At 38.9% G+C, this 14,570-nt stretch overlaps 1 protein-coding gene across 1 annotated transcript in view; it reads right to left on the reverse strand.

Moving 5' to 3' along the window:
* Nucleotides 1-13,856, reverse strand: part of LOC149204310 (NAP1-related protein 2-like) — a 165,837-nt gene extending 151,981 nt beyond the window's left edge. The window contains exons 1-3 of the mRNA XM_089394688.1: nucleotides 13,486-13,856; nucleotides 13,248-13,370; nucleotides 12,986-13,036 (exon numbers count right to left, since the gene is read on the reverse strand). Of these exons, the coding sequence (XP_089250814.1) occupies nucleotides 12,986-13,036; nucleotides 13,248-13,370; nucleotides 13,486-13,590 (279 nt within the window). The 5' untranslated portion in view covers nucleotides 13,591-13,856. The remainder of the gene's footprint in view (nucleotides 1-12,985; nucleotides 13,037-13,247; nucleotides 13,371-13,485) is intronic.
* Between the last annotated feature and the right edge of the window lie 714 nt (nucleotides 13,857-14,570).

A 14,570-nucleotide genomic window follows, 5' to 3' on the forward strand; every position in this document is an offset into this window, starting at 1 on the left:
AAGCCTTGAACTCCTTTTTCCCTTCCATCACTCAAATCAAAAACTTTTGGTCACTTTACTTGAGCTCTTCTTGCAAAAATCAAGCATTTGGCTTCCTATATTGTTATAACAACAGTCATATATTGTCTAAGAAGGGACCAAGTTTACTTGGTTTTCTTAGGCAAGCTAGAGTAGCGTTAACTGGATTTAATTTGGCAATATTGTAGACAATTAAATCTAACACATGCTAGAATTTTGGGGGTTGATTTCAAGCTTTTCATGATTATTTACCAACTGTCCCTCTTGGTTGATTTTTTGGGTAGATTGTAGACACGGAGGATCTCCTTCTTGACTGATCTTTGGGAGAAATTTGAACAAGGAAGAGCATTGGTGGATTTTGCAACTTGAAGAATTGGGGCGCCAAATACCAACTAGTTGTTAAACCAACAACCTCTTACCTTGTAATCCCTTTCAAAGGGGTTTTCCACTCAAATATTCTTCAAGGATCCTATTATAACCTTGTGAAGGGTTTTTATCCATTTTTATTTTCCCAAGTGGCTTGTTGTAAGTTTTCCATTTAACTTCTATTGTAATTCTCCAAGTTGACTTTCACTGTAGCTCTTGAAGAAGATCCTTTTAATCATTTGTAATATTTGGAAGTACTTTATCCCTTTAACAGATTTCATTGTAAGCTCCTCCCAAAATCACTATTTATCCCTCATTTTATAAGAGGGGTCTAATCTAATAAAAGGCATTTTTTGGGGAGTTCAAGGATTTTCCCTTGAGCATCCCCCTTCCTTATTTGGGAATGTGTTAATGTGACGCTTGAGTGGTTTTTTTGATTAACTAAACTAGAGGAGAGTAGATCAATCAACTATGTATATCTAATTCCTTTTGCAAGCTATTTCCATTTCTTCATGTCATTCGGTTTATCTTGCAATTTTCTCACTTGTGCAATCTAACTTTTCACTTTATTGTACAATCTAATTTAGCTTAATTTCTTTACTTGCTAATTTATTTTGCATTTTATTCTTAGACTTAATCAATTTACCTCCAACTTAACTAGTTGAAGTAGTTTTTAGGGACCCTTCATCCCCTATTGACTCCTTACTCTAAGATCAGGGCCCACGCAAGGGTAAGCTCTGGGGATCAAGTTACTTTGAAGCTTGTTTGACAATCTTGAAATCCAATTTACTTAATCCTAAGTGATAACCAAATTAAATCTAAAATCAACCAAGAGCATTTCACTCCATTCTTTTTGCAATTGTGGTTCTTGAAGATTTGTTTCATTTGCTTTTATACTTTGCAAAGTTCATCTATCTTGAGGCAATTGTCATTTCTTTCAAGTACACATATATCATTTGTTGAGCATCTTGATTTCAAGTCTTTACATGTCCAAGTATTTTCATTGTTGTACATGCTTGTCTTTTCTGCCACATTTACTTTCTAAAGTATTTATCTTGTGGGGCATCTATCTTTCAAGCAATTTAGTTTCCAAGCTTTACTTTCAAGTTTATCTTTTGCACTTGTATTCTTTGCTAGCAAGTACTTACATTCAGCACTGGTCTATTTTGCTTTATCTTGCAATATCTATACTATTGGATGTTTATGTTCATGGAAACAATGAATGTATCTTGAATTCTTACGCTAGTTTTATATAAGTTGAATTGTATCTTGGTTATTTTCACTAACTCCTAGAACTTAACTTGTTACAATTAATTAGTTAAGCCTTAGTTATTTTAGTAGGGTCTACCCCCTTGGTTTCGACTAGGAGTATGCCTAAACGGAGGAGTTGAGAAGTGAGTGACAGTCTCAACTCAAAACTTGCCCACACCAAGGCCACACCAAGTGGAGTTAAATATTTTCTCCACAATAATCCCATGTGTGGATTAAGGCATCAAAACACCATTAATGTTAAAAAGTGAACTCCATAGCAATGAGCTCATCCTAAATGATACTTGTAACATACCCCCTACCATCACTAGTCCCTACTAAGGATAGAAGGAGGCAATCACTATACTGACCTGACCTCCAAAGTCCAGTTATGGAATTGGGGTCCAAATTTTCCGATATTTTTCAACTTCCTCAATATAAAACAGATGACATTGTTGCATTTGTCTTGTCGAGACCTTTCCAACAATATAAATTTTTCTTCAATCTGGCTCCCAAATCAAAAGATATTGTTGTTCAAAGATTGGCCTATTAGACAATGCCACATCACTCTGGTATGCCATGTGGCACCTACGTGGTGCCCACATGGCTACCCAAGTCATAGCCACATCACTGCCATGTGGCAGCACTACCCCAGTTGTCAACTCGTTCATGTCTGATGTCACATATGCAGGTGCTCCCCTTTCCATGGCTCGCGAAACATGCACATGTATTATCATACAAGGGTTAAACCCCTTCCAACTATATATAAATATCGTGTGGGCCCCCTATTCACCACCTCACGCTGGAAATAAAATCCTGGGAATTCTCTATGTAGTCCCCCATCAAAATTGTCAAGGAAGATCTTCTGGGGCTATGTGGATCCCTCGTGGAACCCTCATCCCACATGTCTCACATCAATCGCTACAGTTGTGTGCTCGGCTCCGCCCCATGCCACATCGTCCCAACCCTTTCCTTTCCTTGTGATTCATTCGTAACCGTAACCGTCGAGGTGACTTGGCCTTGTAAACCTTCGGGGTGACGCAAATAGCCAACGAGGCTTCCCTGCTCCAATACAACATGTCCATTGGCCCTCCTTGCCACGTCCTCCCAAAATAAAATCTTGGGAATTTCCCACTCAACCTCTTTTGAAATCTCAAGGATTGAGGTGTCGAGATTACATGGAAGTTGCCTCGTCATACTACCACGACCCTCCGTTGAAATGTGCTCTAAGCAATCACGTGGGCTCTGTCCCCCTTCCTCCTATGTGTTGCATTGTTTTACCTTACAACTAGGCATGTGGGCTCCACCACGACCACTTCGGCCTGAGAATAAAATCCCAGTGGGATTGTACACAACACCACGAGAAGTCCCCGTGGTTAGGGTGTCGAGGTGACACCAACGATCTTTATCGCTATGGTGACATCACACCCTCCAAGTGGCTCCACTCTTAGAGTGCCATGTGTCACCCAATTACAAGCTACTTGGCCCCACAAAAGCCCCAAAATCAACTGACAAGTGTCCTGCCTACTAGGTTGCCACGTCACTTGCCACGCTCGCCATCCAACTTCTGCTGCAATGGTAAAATTCATTTTTACATTATAGTTTAACTCAAGGTCCTCTGCCCTGGTACACCCTAAGCCTAGCAACAACCCCACTGCACCACGTCGTCCCGACGATTAATTCTCAGCGAAATCGTTCAAGCCTCCTCTTGAAATCTCTGAGGTAATTCTTCCAGGACGCGTGGATGGTGCTAATGCTTCATCAACATATATGGCTCTGGGCTCCCCTGCCTACGTGACCTTAGTCATGGCTCCTAGCCACATGACCTGACTCTGCCTACCTTCTAGCCCCAGCAAATAAATTTCAACCTATGAGCATATACGCTTGAGCCCTGCCTTCAGCGCTTGGTTATAGCACCCGCACACATGGGTTGTCACGACTCAATGCTCGAGCCCTTAATGTCTAAGGGCTCAACCCCCGCTCATATCCATACAAGTACGATACATATAGTGGTAAAGCTCTTTAGAGCTACCCCTCCTAAGCATATTTGTGTGTGCATACACAGTATTCAAACTATCCTCCCAAGCTTACAGAGGCTTCGACCCAGTCCTAAAAACGCACACATGTATGTATGTATTCATTCCTCACTTCCCTTCCCTTGTGCTTGAGGAAATACTGGCCTAACCTGACCATACTACATATGTATAACAGCAATATCTCTCCTAAGTTTTTGACAGAGCTCGGCCCGACCCATTTAATATGTGTGTGTATGTGCATATGTATATGTATGTATGGTATATGATTTATAACACATAACGTTATCCTTCCTGAGCTTAGCACTGATAAAATAAAGCATGTAAGTCAAATCTGTTAGTTACATAATAATTGGGACAAAGATATGTCCATCCATTTATACTTAGGCCCATTGAACCAAATTCATGCTCATAACTATTCAGAGATTTACAAGCCTCTTAAGTTGATGATAAGCAAAAAAACAAGCTCAAGAATACATACAAGGATCCATTCCTTTACTCAGAAATTACGTAGGAAAACCATCATTCCTTAAGCATGTAGGAAATCACATTCCACTTTATATCATAAGCATTAGACAAGCACATCAAACACATGCACAACATTCAATGTACAGAGGCTTGTGTATATATTTATCTTATTTATCTTATTGGGACTTCAACTCTCCACCCAACCTTATACACACTGCAGCCAAGCCTTTCTTATAGTAGTCGCACCTGAGTAGGATTCTAGAGCTTGAGCATGAGTGCTTAAGGGATTAAACCAATACTACCAACTAAAACAAGGACTCCAAATGACCATCCACCTCTACCCACCAGCTACTTCATCCAGTGAATATATCACAAGGAATCTAGAGGTCTTCCTTCTCCACCCTTCAACTACTTCAATAAGAATTGTAACTCTACCATCACAAGCTGAAACAGGATGTCACAAGGCCATAATGCCTTCACCCACTAGCCAACCAGATAAACAAATACACAGAGACTCACCTCCCCCAACTATTCTCAACAGCTTCCACTGTCATGCCACAGGGCTTGATATTGATCAACTTCATCAAAGGAGTCTTTTATAAGCACAGAGATTGACACCTCTAGTCCAAGGGAATGATTTTATTATTGTATGGGAAGGCTCCTTAGTGGAAAACTACTGATAAATCAGTAGGTTCTTCAAACCACAAGCGTCCCAATGGTATACCTCAACCTTAAGAAAACCACTACTTAATCTTAGTAACTTTAACTCAGTCAGCTTTCAGCACAAGGGTCCATTGTTTCACAGAGAACCACATCTCTAAACCAAGAGAGGAATCCTATTATGATATGGGAAGGTTCTCCAATGGGTAAGCTATTAATAAATTCGTAGGCCTTCAGACCAGAAGCTTCTCAGTTGTTTCTTCAATCCTAAGGCAAGCCACTATTAGTGGTTTCTTCAGCCCTAGACCAGCCACTGCTCATTTACAAAAGGAGGAGAGCTTAATATGTAGATATGAGAAGGTTCTTCAATGGGCAAGCTACTGATAAATCAGTAGGTTCTTCAGACCCCAAGCTTCCCAGTGGCTTCCTAAGGCAAGCCACACTGGGTGGTTCCCTCAGTCCTCCGGGAACCACAGGAGGATGAGAGTTCAACATGGGAAGGTTCTTTAGCTAGATAACCTACTAATGTGTAAAGAGATCACCTCTCCAAATACTTCATCAGTGAGTCAAGCACCAGAGCTTCAGCCCCAAGGCAACTCTTGGTGGTTCATCAACCCTCACAAATACCTGAGTGTCCCTTCCCAAATCCAGTAGTTTCATCAATCCATAAACTTCCCAATGGGTTCTTCTATCCAAGGCAAACAACTATTGGTGGCTTCATCAGTCCTTGGCAAGCCACTGCTCTCTATCACCCACCAGCAAACCCTCTTGGCTTCTTCAATTGGTCTGTTTTTCAGTCTGAGTTCTCCCTCTCTATCAAATTTCCTCTTCTTGTTTCCTTCCTCTGCGTGAGGAGTTTCTTACTCTCTTTTTCCCTTGTGCTGACTCTACCCCTTCCCAATGGAAGAATGAATGAATGTTACCCTCAGAGCCTCTCAGCCTCCCCTATGTTCCTTCTCTATATGTCATTTTGCTAACGTGTTGCAACCGTATTCTTGGACTAGTGTAGCATGCATATATTGTTGCCCATCCTCGAGCTCGACCATGGTGGTTTTGTTGTTCTCAAGTGGTGATGGGGATGTTGTTGTGTTAGCTCCTCTCCCCCCACTTTCCTGTTGGTTGACATCAATAGTCCCAGTTGCCAATGTAGCCCATCATCCATTAATTTTGTCCTTTCTACCTTGTGAATTCACTCCATTAACTGATATGATCATCCAATTTAAAGCATACCTACCAACCATTCATGGCTATCATGAAAACAAGTCAAACTTTTCTCAAATCCAAAGCAACCTCCTTCATAAAACTCCAGAATTTGTCTCCTAATTCTCAACCTTTTTAATTATAATCAAGGCATATGAAATATTTACAATGAAGGGGAATTAGCCTTGGGTTGTCACAATATCCATAAACATGTATTGTAGGTTAACACTTCGATTTATAAGGTCAAATCAGATGTTAATTATGGCTCCATCTAGGGGACAATATCCCCTTGCAAAATTTTCAAAATCTTAGAACTCTAAATGAAGCAAACATGCGAGATAAACATGTGTAACAATAACGCCTCACATGCACTAGCTCCAAAGATAAGCTAAAGCGATGTTAATCCTGCTCAAGACAACAACAACTTCCACCTTGCAACCCCACCATGCACAAATTCTCCTAATCAAAGAAAGAGTCATTATCGACCATGGGAAAAACCATCTAGTCAAGGACCACTAAGGTTAATCCTTGCTAGACACAAGCTAACCCACCACAAATGCCTATGGACCCCAAGGTACAAGTACAACCCTATCATTGTGGACAAATCTTCTAATGTGGAACAATAACAACAATCATCTAGAAAAAGCCCAATGATGATGCAAGTTAGAACACTAATAGGGCTTCCAATCACCAAGGTACTCAACTTTCTAAATCAACCCCTAGAGAAAGATGTGTAATAGTGGATGGGGAAGATCGATTGGAAGGAAAGTGATGAAAATTCCCTCCAACCAACACAAAGCATACATGTGGATAATACAAATAACTATTGTGATTGAACTTCAAAGTACAACTCTCAACTCCACTCAGCTTCTTCAGACTCAAGGCAAAATACATTACCAACAAGTGAAGGGATCAAAGGTGAAACTTTGGATCCCAAACTAAGGTTTTCCATACATAAATGAGTGAAAAAACCATCTAAACAAGACCCTACACTTTCTTCATATGACTTGATTTTTTGACCCAATACCAAGGAAAGATATGACTCAGTAAACTAAAAAACCACCATTCTAAATTGAAAACTAATGACCTATAAACACCCCCAAACTCAACTTTACCAAAACCAAAGCAAATACTAGGAAATCAATCTAAAGTTCATAGAAAATATTGAACTTCAATTTAAGGGAAAAGGAAGGCACAAAACATGACTCAAACTACCTAATAGTTAAAAAGGGAACAATTGAACTAACCTATTCTATTAACTTGATTATTTCTTCTTTGAACTTTTTCTCCTTTTTTGGCATCATCTACTCTAGTTCTCATAGATCATTGAAAAAAATACCTAAGCACTCATCATAATCAAATGATCAATGTAACAAAGCATGGAGATGAGAAGCCTTGTGCAACCACTCAACATAGTCAAAACATAAATAATCATGTAATAGACCTAGTACATAATTAGAGTATAAACACGCATGTAATAGACCTAGTACATAAAGCTCATCTACATGATGATCTATTGAAATGAAAATATATGTTGATAGTTGATCTCTACATTAATTTGCCAACAAAGGAGAGAACACAAGATCCTTTTGCATTCGTTCTGGAAATAAATCTTACGCATACCACTCATTGCGTCGAGAGGCGCTCGACAACCTAGTATAGGGGAGATGTGTAGATGTAATGTAAGAACGTTTGTCAACATTCTTAAATGTCGACTCAATTAAATAATAATAAAAAGTTAAAAGTAATATAGAGCCCAGTATCGGGGATGAGGGTAAACATTTAAATGTAGTGCTCAATTAATAATAAAAATGTAAAAGTAATAAATAAAAAGTTAAAAGTAATATAAAAGTGTAAACATTTAAATATTGGCTCAATTAATAATAAAAAGTTAAAGTACTAAATAAAAAGTCAGAAGTAAATATACACACTAGTATTCGGGATGAGGGTAAACATTTAAATGTTGGCTCAATTAATAATAAAAAGTTAAAGTCCACGGGGTCTTGGACTGTGATCGAGTGCTCTATTAGGGCACTCCTTGATGTGAAGTCACCAATTCAATTCCCCACCCCGATTGGGGTGATATATTGGACATGATGAAGAAAAGTTAAAAAAATTATAAATAAAAAAGAATAATTTGTTATATTTTGATTTTGTTTTTATTAATAGAATTATGAACAAATTTTTAGATAAAAGAAAATCATAATATACATATCGGATTAAAAAATATTAGTAGCTGTAAATTAATATTCATTTTACCTTCTAAATTAAAATAATGATTCCATAACCATATTTAAATTTAATTAATAAGCACATAAAAACTTAATAATTACAATAAACTTACAATATGACAAGATTCTTAACCATTGATATTCACCACCACCTTATCATTGACATTATTAACTTGTAAAAAGACTTTGTTACAATACCATGAGCCAATATCATGGCTTATCAATATCACATGCCCAATAACCATAACTTTTTCACAATCAAAATATTTTATAACAATACAACAAGATTCTTAACCTTGGATATTCACCTGCACTTATATTATTAACCTATAAATAGGCTTTGTTACCATGGATATTATTAACTTTGTTACAACACCATGACTTATCAATACCACATGTCCAAAAACCCTAACTTATTTCAAAATATTTTAGCAACTTCGACCCCAGCAACTTCTCCAACAATTTCGACCCCAACAGTTTCTTCTACAACTTCAACTGTTGCAGAAACCCTAGCTCTTGCACGTGTGGCAGAATATGGTGATTTCTTTCTTCCTTCTTTTTCGCTTGACTTGGTTCTTCCTTCTATGGAACTCAACTTGCAAAGTATATCCTAGCTTGACTTCTAGCTCTTGCACGTGTGGGAGAAGATGGTGATTTCTTTCTTCCTTCTTCTTCGCTTGACTTGGTTCTTCCTTCTATGGAACTCAACTTGCAAAGTATACCCTAACTTGACTTCTTGTAGCAAGTCTGCAATTCAGTCTAGTTGTTGCAATAGGTGCCCTAATTCTCTCGCACGTGTGACCAAAGACAATCCCAAAACTTCGCTTTCTCCTTCTCCTCCTTTGTTAGGTATTCAGCGTCCTTTTTCATCCTCTTCTCCTCTTAGATCGAACTTCTTGAGAGTTGATTGGATGATCTTCAAATGAGGTCGAAGTCTCTTATATATAGGCTTCTTACTAGGTCGAATTGTTGTCTTTAGGCCAACTTGTTCTTTTAATGATGACAAGGTCTTGGAGGGTCTTTGACTCAAATAGTTTTTTCTTTACAATATACAATATGCCCAAGAAGGGTCTTCCATACATGAGAATGACACAATTGACTTGTTGACTCAATGACAAGCCCTAGAAGCACTCAATGGGTGCTTGACCCATAAATCAAATAACCTTGAGCATGAAACCCATGCCTCAAGAATGACAATAATAATTTTATTTTCTCTTTACATCAAATACATAGAATCATGATTACACGTCATTATGAAGATCAAACCTAGTTACATATTTCAACAGGGAAGAGAGAGAGGGGGAGACAAAGATGGAGCAAAGAGAGAAAATGGGAGAGGGAGGGAGATAGTAATAGAGTTGGAGGGCGGAGAGAGAGACAGAGAGTGATGTGGGAGGAGACACAGAAAGTGATGTGGGAGGAGAGACAAAGAGAGGTGGGAGAGAGGCAAAGAGAGGAAGGAAGAAAGAGATGGAGTTCGAGGGGGAGAGAAAGGGAGGGAAGAAGAAAGACATGTAGAGAGAAAGGTGGAAAGAGAGAGGGAGTGACAAGGGAGAGATGGACAAAGAGTGAGGGAGAGAGGAGAGTGAGAGGAAAGAGAGAGAGAAGGAAAGAGGGAGAGAAAGAGAGAGGGAAAGAGAGAGGGAGGGAGAGAGAGAGTGTGGATATTTGGGGGGTGAGATAGAGAGAAAAAGAAGAGAGACGGAGGGAGATAGAGATATAGTTAGAGGGGGGAGAGAAGGAAGAAGAGAGAGACAGAGTGAGGGAGGGAGGAAGAGAGATAGATATGGAGAGAGAGAGAGAGAGGTTTTGTGTTTGGGGAGGTGAGATAGAGAGATAAAGGAGAGATGGAGGGAGATATAGATATAGACGGCAAGGGGGAGATGAAAAAAGAAAGAGACATAGAGAGGGAGGGGCAAGCAGAGAGCGAGAGAGGGAAAAAGAGAGAGAGACATAGAAAGGGAGGGATGGGCAAAGAGAGAGAGAGTTGGGGAGAAAGAGAGATTGGGGAAAGAGGGAGGGAGAGAGAGAGAGAGAGAGAAGGAGAAAGGGAGGGAGATAGACATAGAGATGAGGGGGGGGGGGGGGAGACAGGGAATAAGAAAGAGACACATAGAGACAAATATAGATATTATATAGTATTATTTAACCAACCTAGATCCATATTAATCCTGAATCTATCAAGCATCGAGAGGGATCAAATCTCTCAAGGTGCAAACCTTGCCTCAAGTTTTGCACTCAAAAAAGAGGTTTGCACCTTGAGAGATTTGATCCCCTTCGGTGCTGGATAGATTTGGGGTTAAGATGGATCTAAGCTTGTACATATCACAATAACCCTAGGTAGTCTCACTTGCAAAACCCAAAACACACTTGGGAAGTGTCAGAACTACAAATTTTTCTTCTTGTTTGGAAAAAAAATAGCAATTGTTTTTACTCCAACATGTTGTTTAGAAAAAACATTAGTGCTTGCTAGTCCCTTCTTGCTTCAAACATTATCCATCATGAAACAATAACTTCTCTTCATCATGTAAAACTACTATATTAGCATTCTCAACAAGATTATCGAGAAAAATCACTATTCATGATCCAAATCTTTATCCACAAGCGAAGATGAATTTGAAAATAACATTTGTTCTAAAGAGGAAGAAGGATCATGACAAGCAATAATTATACTAGCAAATTTGTCTTTGAACATGGACATGCAATCATCTATCCTTGTCTTTCCAAACTACAATCTCTAACTCTTCATTAGGTAAATCCATATTGAACATTAATTTGGATTAGCACTTCATTTTGCCCAGCTAAACATTATTTTAGATTAGCAGTTCACTTTTCCCAACTAATTAGGACCAACTAAAACAGCGGTGTACGATAAATCCATTTGTAATGTATCACCCAAAGTGGCTCCTAGAAGAAAGCATGCCCCATGTCTCAAGCACCTCAACTACGACCACATCCATGCATATGATTCTATCAAGGAATGTGACTAGTCAAACTCCCAAATCCTTAATCAATCCCCACACCATTGACGTTTTTTTTATCCATAACATAAACATTTTGATATGGCCTTCTGATTCTTCATCCCAATTATCTCATCACACCATATGCCATGATGTTGTTGGAGGTGCACGAGTCCAACATACAATTAGCAACACCAAATCACCAATAAGCAATGACACATAGAAAGGCATATCTTTAGAGTTATCTCCGACATAAATTTGTGGGCAATCCTCTATCACATGAATTGTGTCACTAGCCTCTACTGCTTGTAAAGTATCAGTAATGTTCATAACAATAGGGCCATCTGATAGCACACTAGTGATTGCGTAACAGTGCATCTCTACCCAAGAATCTTAAACAAGTCAACTAGATGAACAAGGATCCTCACCTTCAATAATTATGGTGCAACATCAAAACTTACTAGTGGATCCAAGAGGCAAAATGGGTTAAAGTGAGTGCAACAACCTATGGAACGGTCTCAGGAGCTAACTGCTTATTCTGCACTCTACTTTGAAAGCTTCCAACGTACTGTCCTTTCCTAGCTACATAAGTCTTACGTTGGGAAGCAACTGATTTGTTAATTGGAAAAATGTCTTGATCAAGAATGGTAAAAAATTCGAATTTTTAGTTTTAATCATACATTTTTAGTTTTATCATGCACTCTTCATATTAAGGGATCAATACATATTGTTACGAGTGGGCTAAAATCTGTACTTGATGACTAGTATCAACTATCAAGCTCCTCCTCATCCCTTCCCCAAAAGGCATTCTCAGGTAAAAACCCCCAATTTGTGTCAAGCATAATTTTGAGATACCAAGGCGGTTTTACAAGAGTCCTCCCAATGCGCAAGGTTACATGGTCTACACCAAGTTGAAAGGGAAGCATCAACAAAATTAGAGGTGGGAGGAGATGGATTTACCCCAACTTTCTTGGCTTTATCCTGTGAATTGAACCCTTTAAGTGGAGGTACATATGGTTTATTTTGAGCTATTGTTAGTTCCTCTCTATCTTCACAACCTCGCTAGATAACGCCTGCAAATTCTCATTAAATTGTTGTTCAGACTCATCTGTAAGGACATTCGTTTAAACACTGATCAAGTTTATCAACATGCAAATCAAGACCAAAAGTAGATACCTTATCCTTTTTATCTGATTTTATCCTTCTTTCTATCGACATCATGCAAAATGGGCTTGATAGAAGCAACCCAATCATTCTCTAAAGACAACGCAATAGTGCATGCAGCAGTCCAGTTCGCAGTACAGTCCAGAAGAATGACATAAATCAGCACTAGGATGCTAGGACACAAAATAAGCAACACGAAAATCCTGTGAAGATAAAGGTAATATCCCAAAGGAGTAAGGAACCTAGTTCTCGAGGGATTTTTTCGATCAGTACAGCAAACTAAGAAAGCTGCCTTCTTTGGGATTACCAAGAAGATTTCTTCTTTCAGCAGTTACTTTCGCGGAAAAAAAATCAAAACAAAACAAAAAACAAATAGAGTTATTGGGCCTTACAACACTACGAAGCCCCACTACAAGAAAACAACTACTTGACCTGCTTCTTTGAATTTTTAAGTGTATTTCTCTCTGCAAAGGCCATCTGATTCACAAGTGCCACTGCAGAGCATGGAAACACTCAGAAGCACTTTTCACGAAAAATATGACAGTATGCCCATGTTTCAAAAAATGTGTTCGCTTGTGTGTGTTGTGTGTGAGAGAGCGACAAAGAACGAAAGCGCGGAACACAAAGAAATACGCACCTTCTGATCTTCTTCAGTGAGGAAATCCAACAATGTCCGATGACTTAAAAACTGTAATAAATCAAGGCACCAATGTCAGACTTATCAACGCCCATATCATCCCAAGATCAAATTTAATCGCCCAAGTTTTAAATATAGCCATTTCTAAAGTCCCTATGTAAATGGAGATGAGGGTCTCAGTTATATATGGATTTGAAACCAGGACCCTTAATTGACAGGGCAGAGAGATCACCCCTGGTAGAAAAATGCATAAATTACATACCGCAGTGAGCCAAAAATCAGGGATTGCTTGAATGGTAGAATTTCTCTTTTCATAAATCGGACGTCGTATCTCATTGTACTTCTGTTCCACCTCCAACACTCTGTCGCTTTCTTCCTCGTTAACCTGATTTAACAATAACCATGAGTATATCTCATAGGCCCTGCTAAATAAAGAGATTATCATATCATATCAAAGTTTTCAGAACAGAAACCCCTGATGTCCTTCACATCGATCTTACTTTCTCAAGCTCGTCCTGAATTTCCTGTAGCTTTTCGATGGCGAGAATGAGGTCTTTGTCTGGATTGTCGTCGTCCACACTCCCCTTCTTGCCTTTGTCCGCCATGCTCAGGTCGGCTCAGGCTCGTCCTCTTCGTCCAACTTCAACTCCAATTCCGCAAAATTTGGCAGGGCTTCAATTGCTGAAGGGGCAATGAACACCTTGACGGTTGTTGTGCCATGCCATGTGATTCTGACTTTGGTGCATACTCAAACGTCATGGAATGCATAGAACACTCATCCGCAAAATCCTCGAATCCCCTAAACCCTTTGCATACCCGCCGACCTGCTAAGCCAATGACAATAATTACTCACAAAAATTGATATCTTTTAACCATGCACCAAAGTCGCAGTGTATCTAGAGTGGTTACCAGGGCAGCCATTTACCATGGCAGTGGTCTATAAGGCGATTTTTTGAAAGTTTTTTTGGTCGGTTTTTCGGTCGAAATCCGACAGGAATTTATTGGAATCGCAAGTTTGATAGCTAGTTTCTGCACAATGAAAGCGTCTTAGGGTTTTCAAAGGTGCTGAATCCAAATATGTAGTTAAAAAACCATTTTAACTGCAACAAATCAAAATTTAACCTCAATTTCTTCCGCCTACCAAAATCTCCAAAAAAATCTTATTATAGAAAACTAAATCTTATTATAGAAAACTCCTTTACCATGCACCAAAGTCGCAGTGTATCAGGGCACCCATTTAAAATCTTTGGGTCCAAATTTTTATACGGTATGTAAATATTTTTTCGTTAACATTATACTTTATAATCACATTTTTTTTCGTTAACATTATACTTTCTAATCACATCAGTCGCAATGTGTCTCGAACAACATGGATGGGATTCCAGTGGTTACAAGCGCAGCCATTTAAACAGTTTGGTTTAAAAATTTTAGGCGATAAGTAAATATTTTTGGTTTATTCCCCGGTGTAACCTTTTCTTTAAAGGTATTTGATTTTTCCAAATTGGTTTCTCACTTTTGATCTTTTCAAATTGGGTTTAGGCTGGGTTTAATTTGTAAAATGGGTAAAGTACATTTTCAAAGTTAA

Source organism: Pinus tabuliformis, chromosome 1_2 (assembly GCF_031772625.1).
Source record: "Pinus tabuliformis cultivar Carrire ecotype Pingquan chromosome 1_2, CPIR1, whole genome shotgun sequence".
NCBI classification, from domain to species: domain Eukaryota; kingdom Viridiplantae; phylum Streptophyta; class Pinopsida; order Pinales; family Pinaceae; genus Pinus; species Pinus tabuliformis.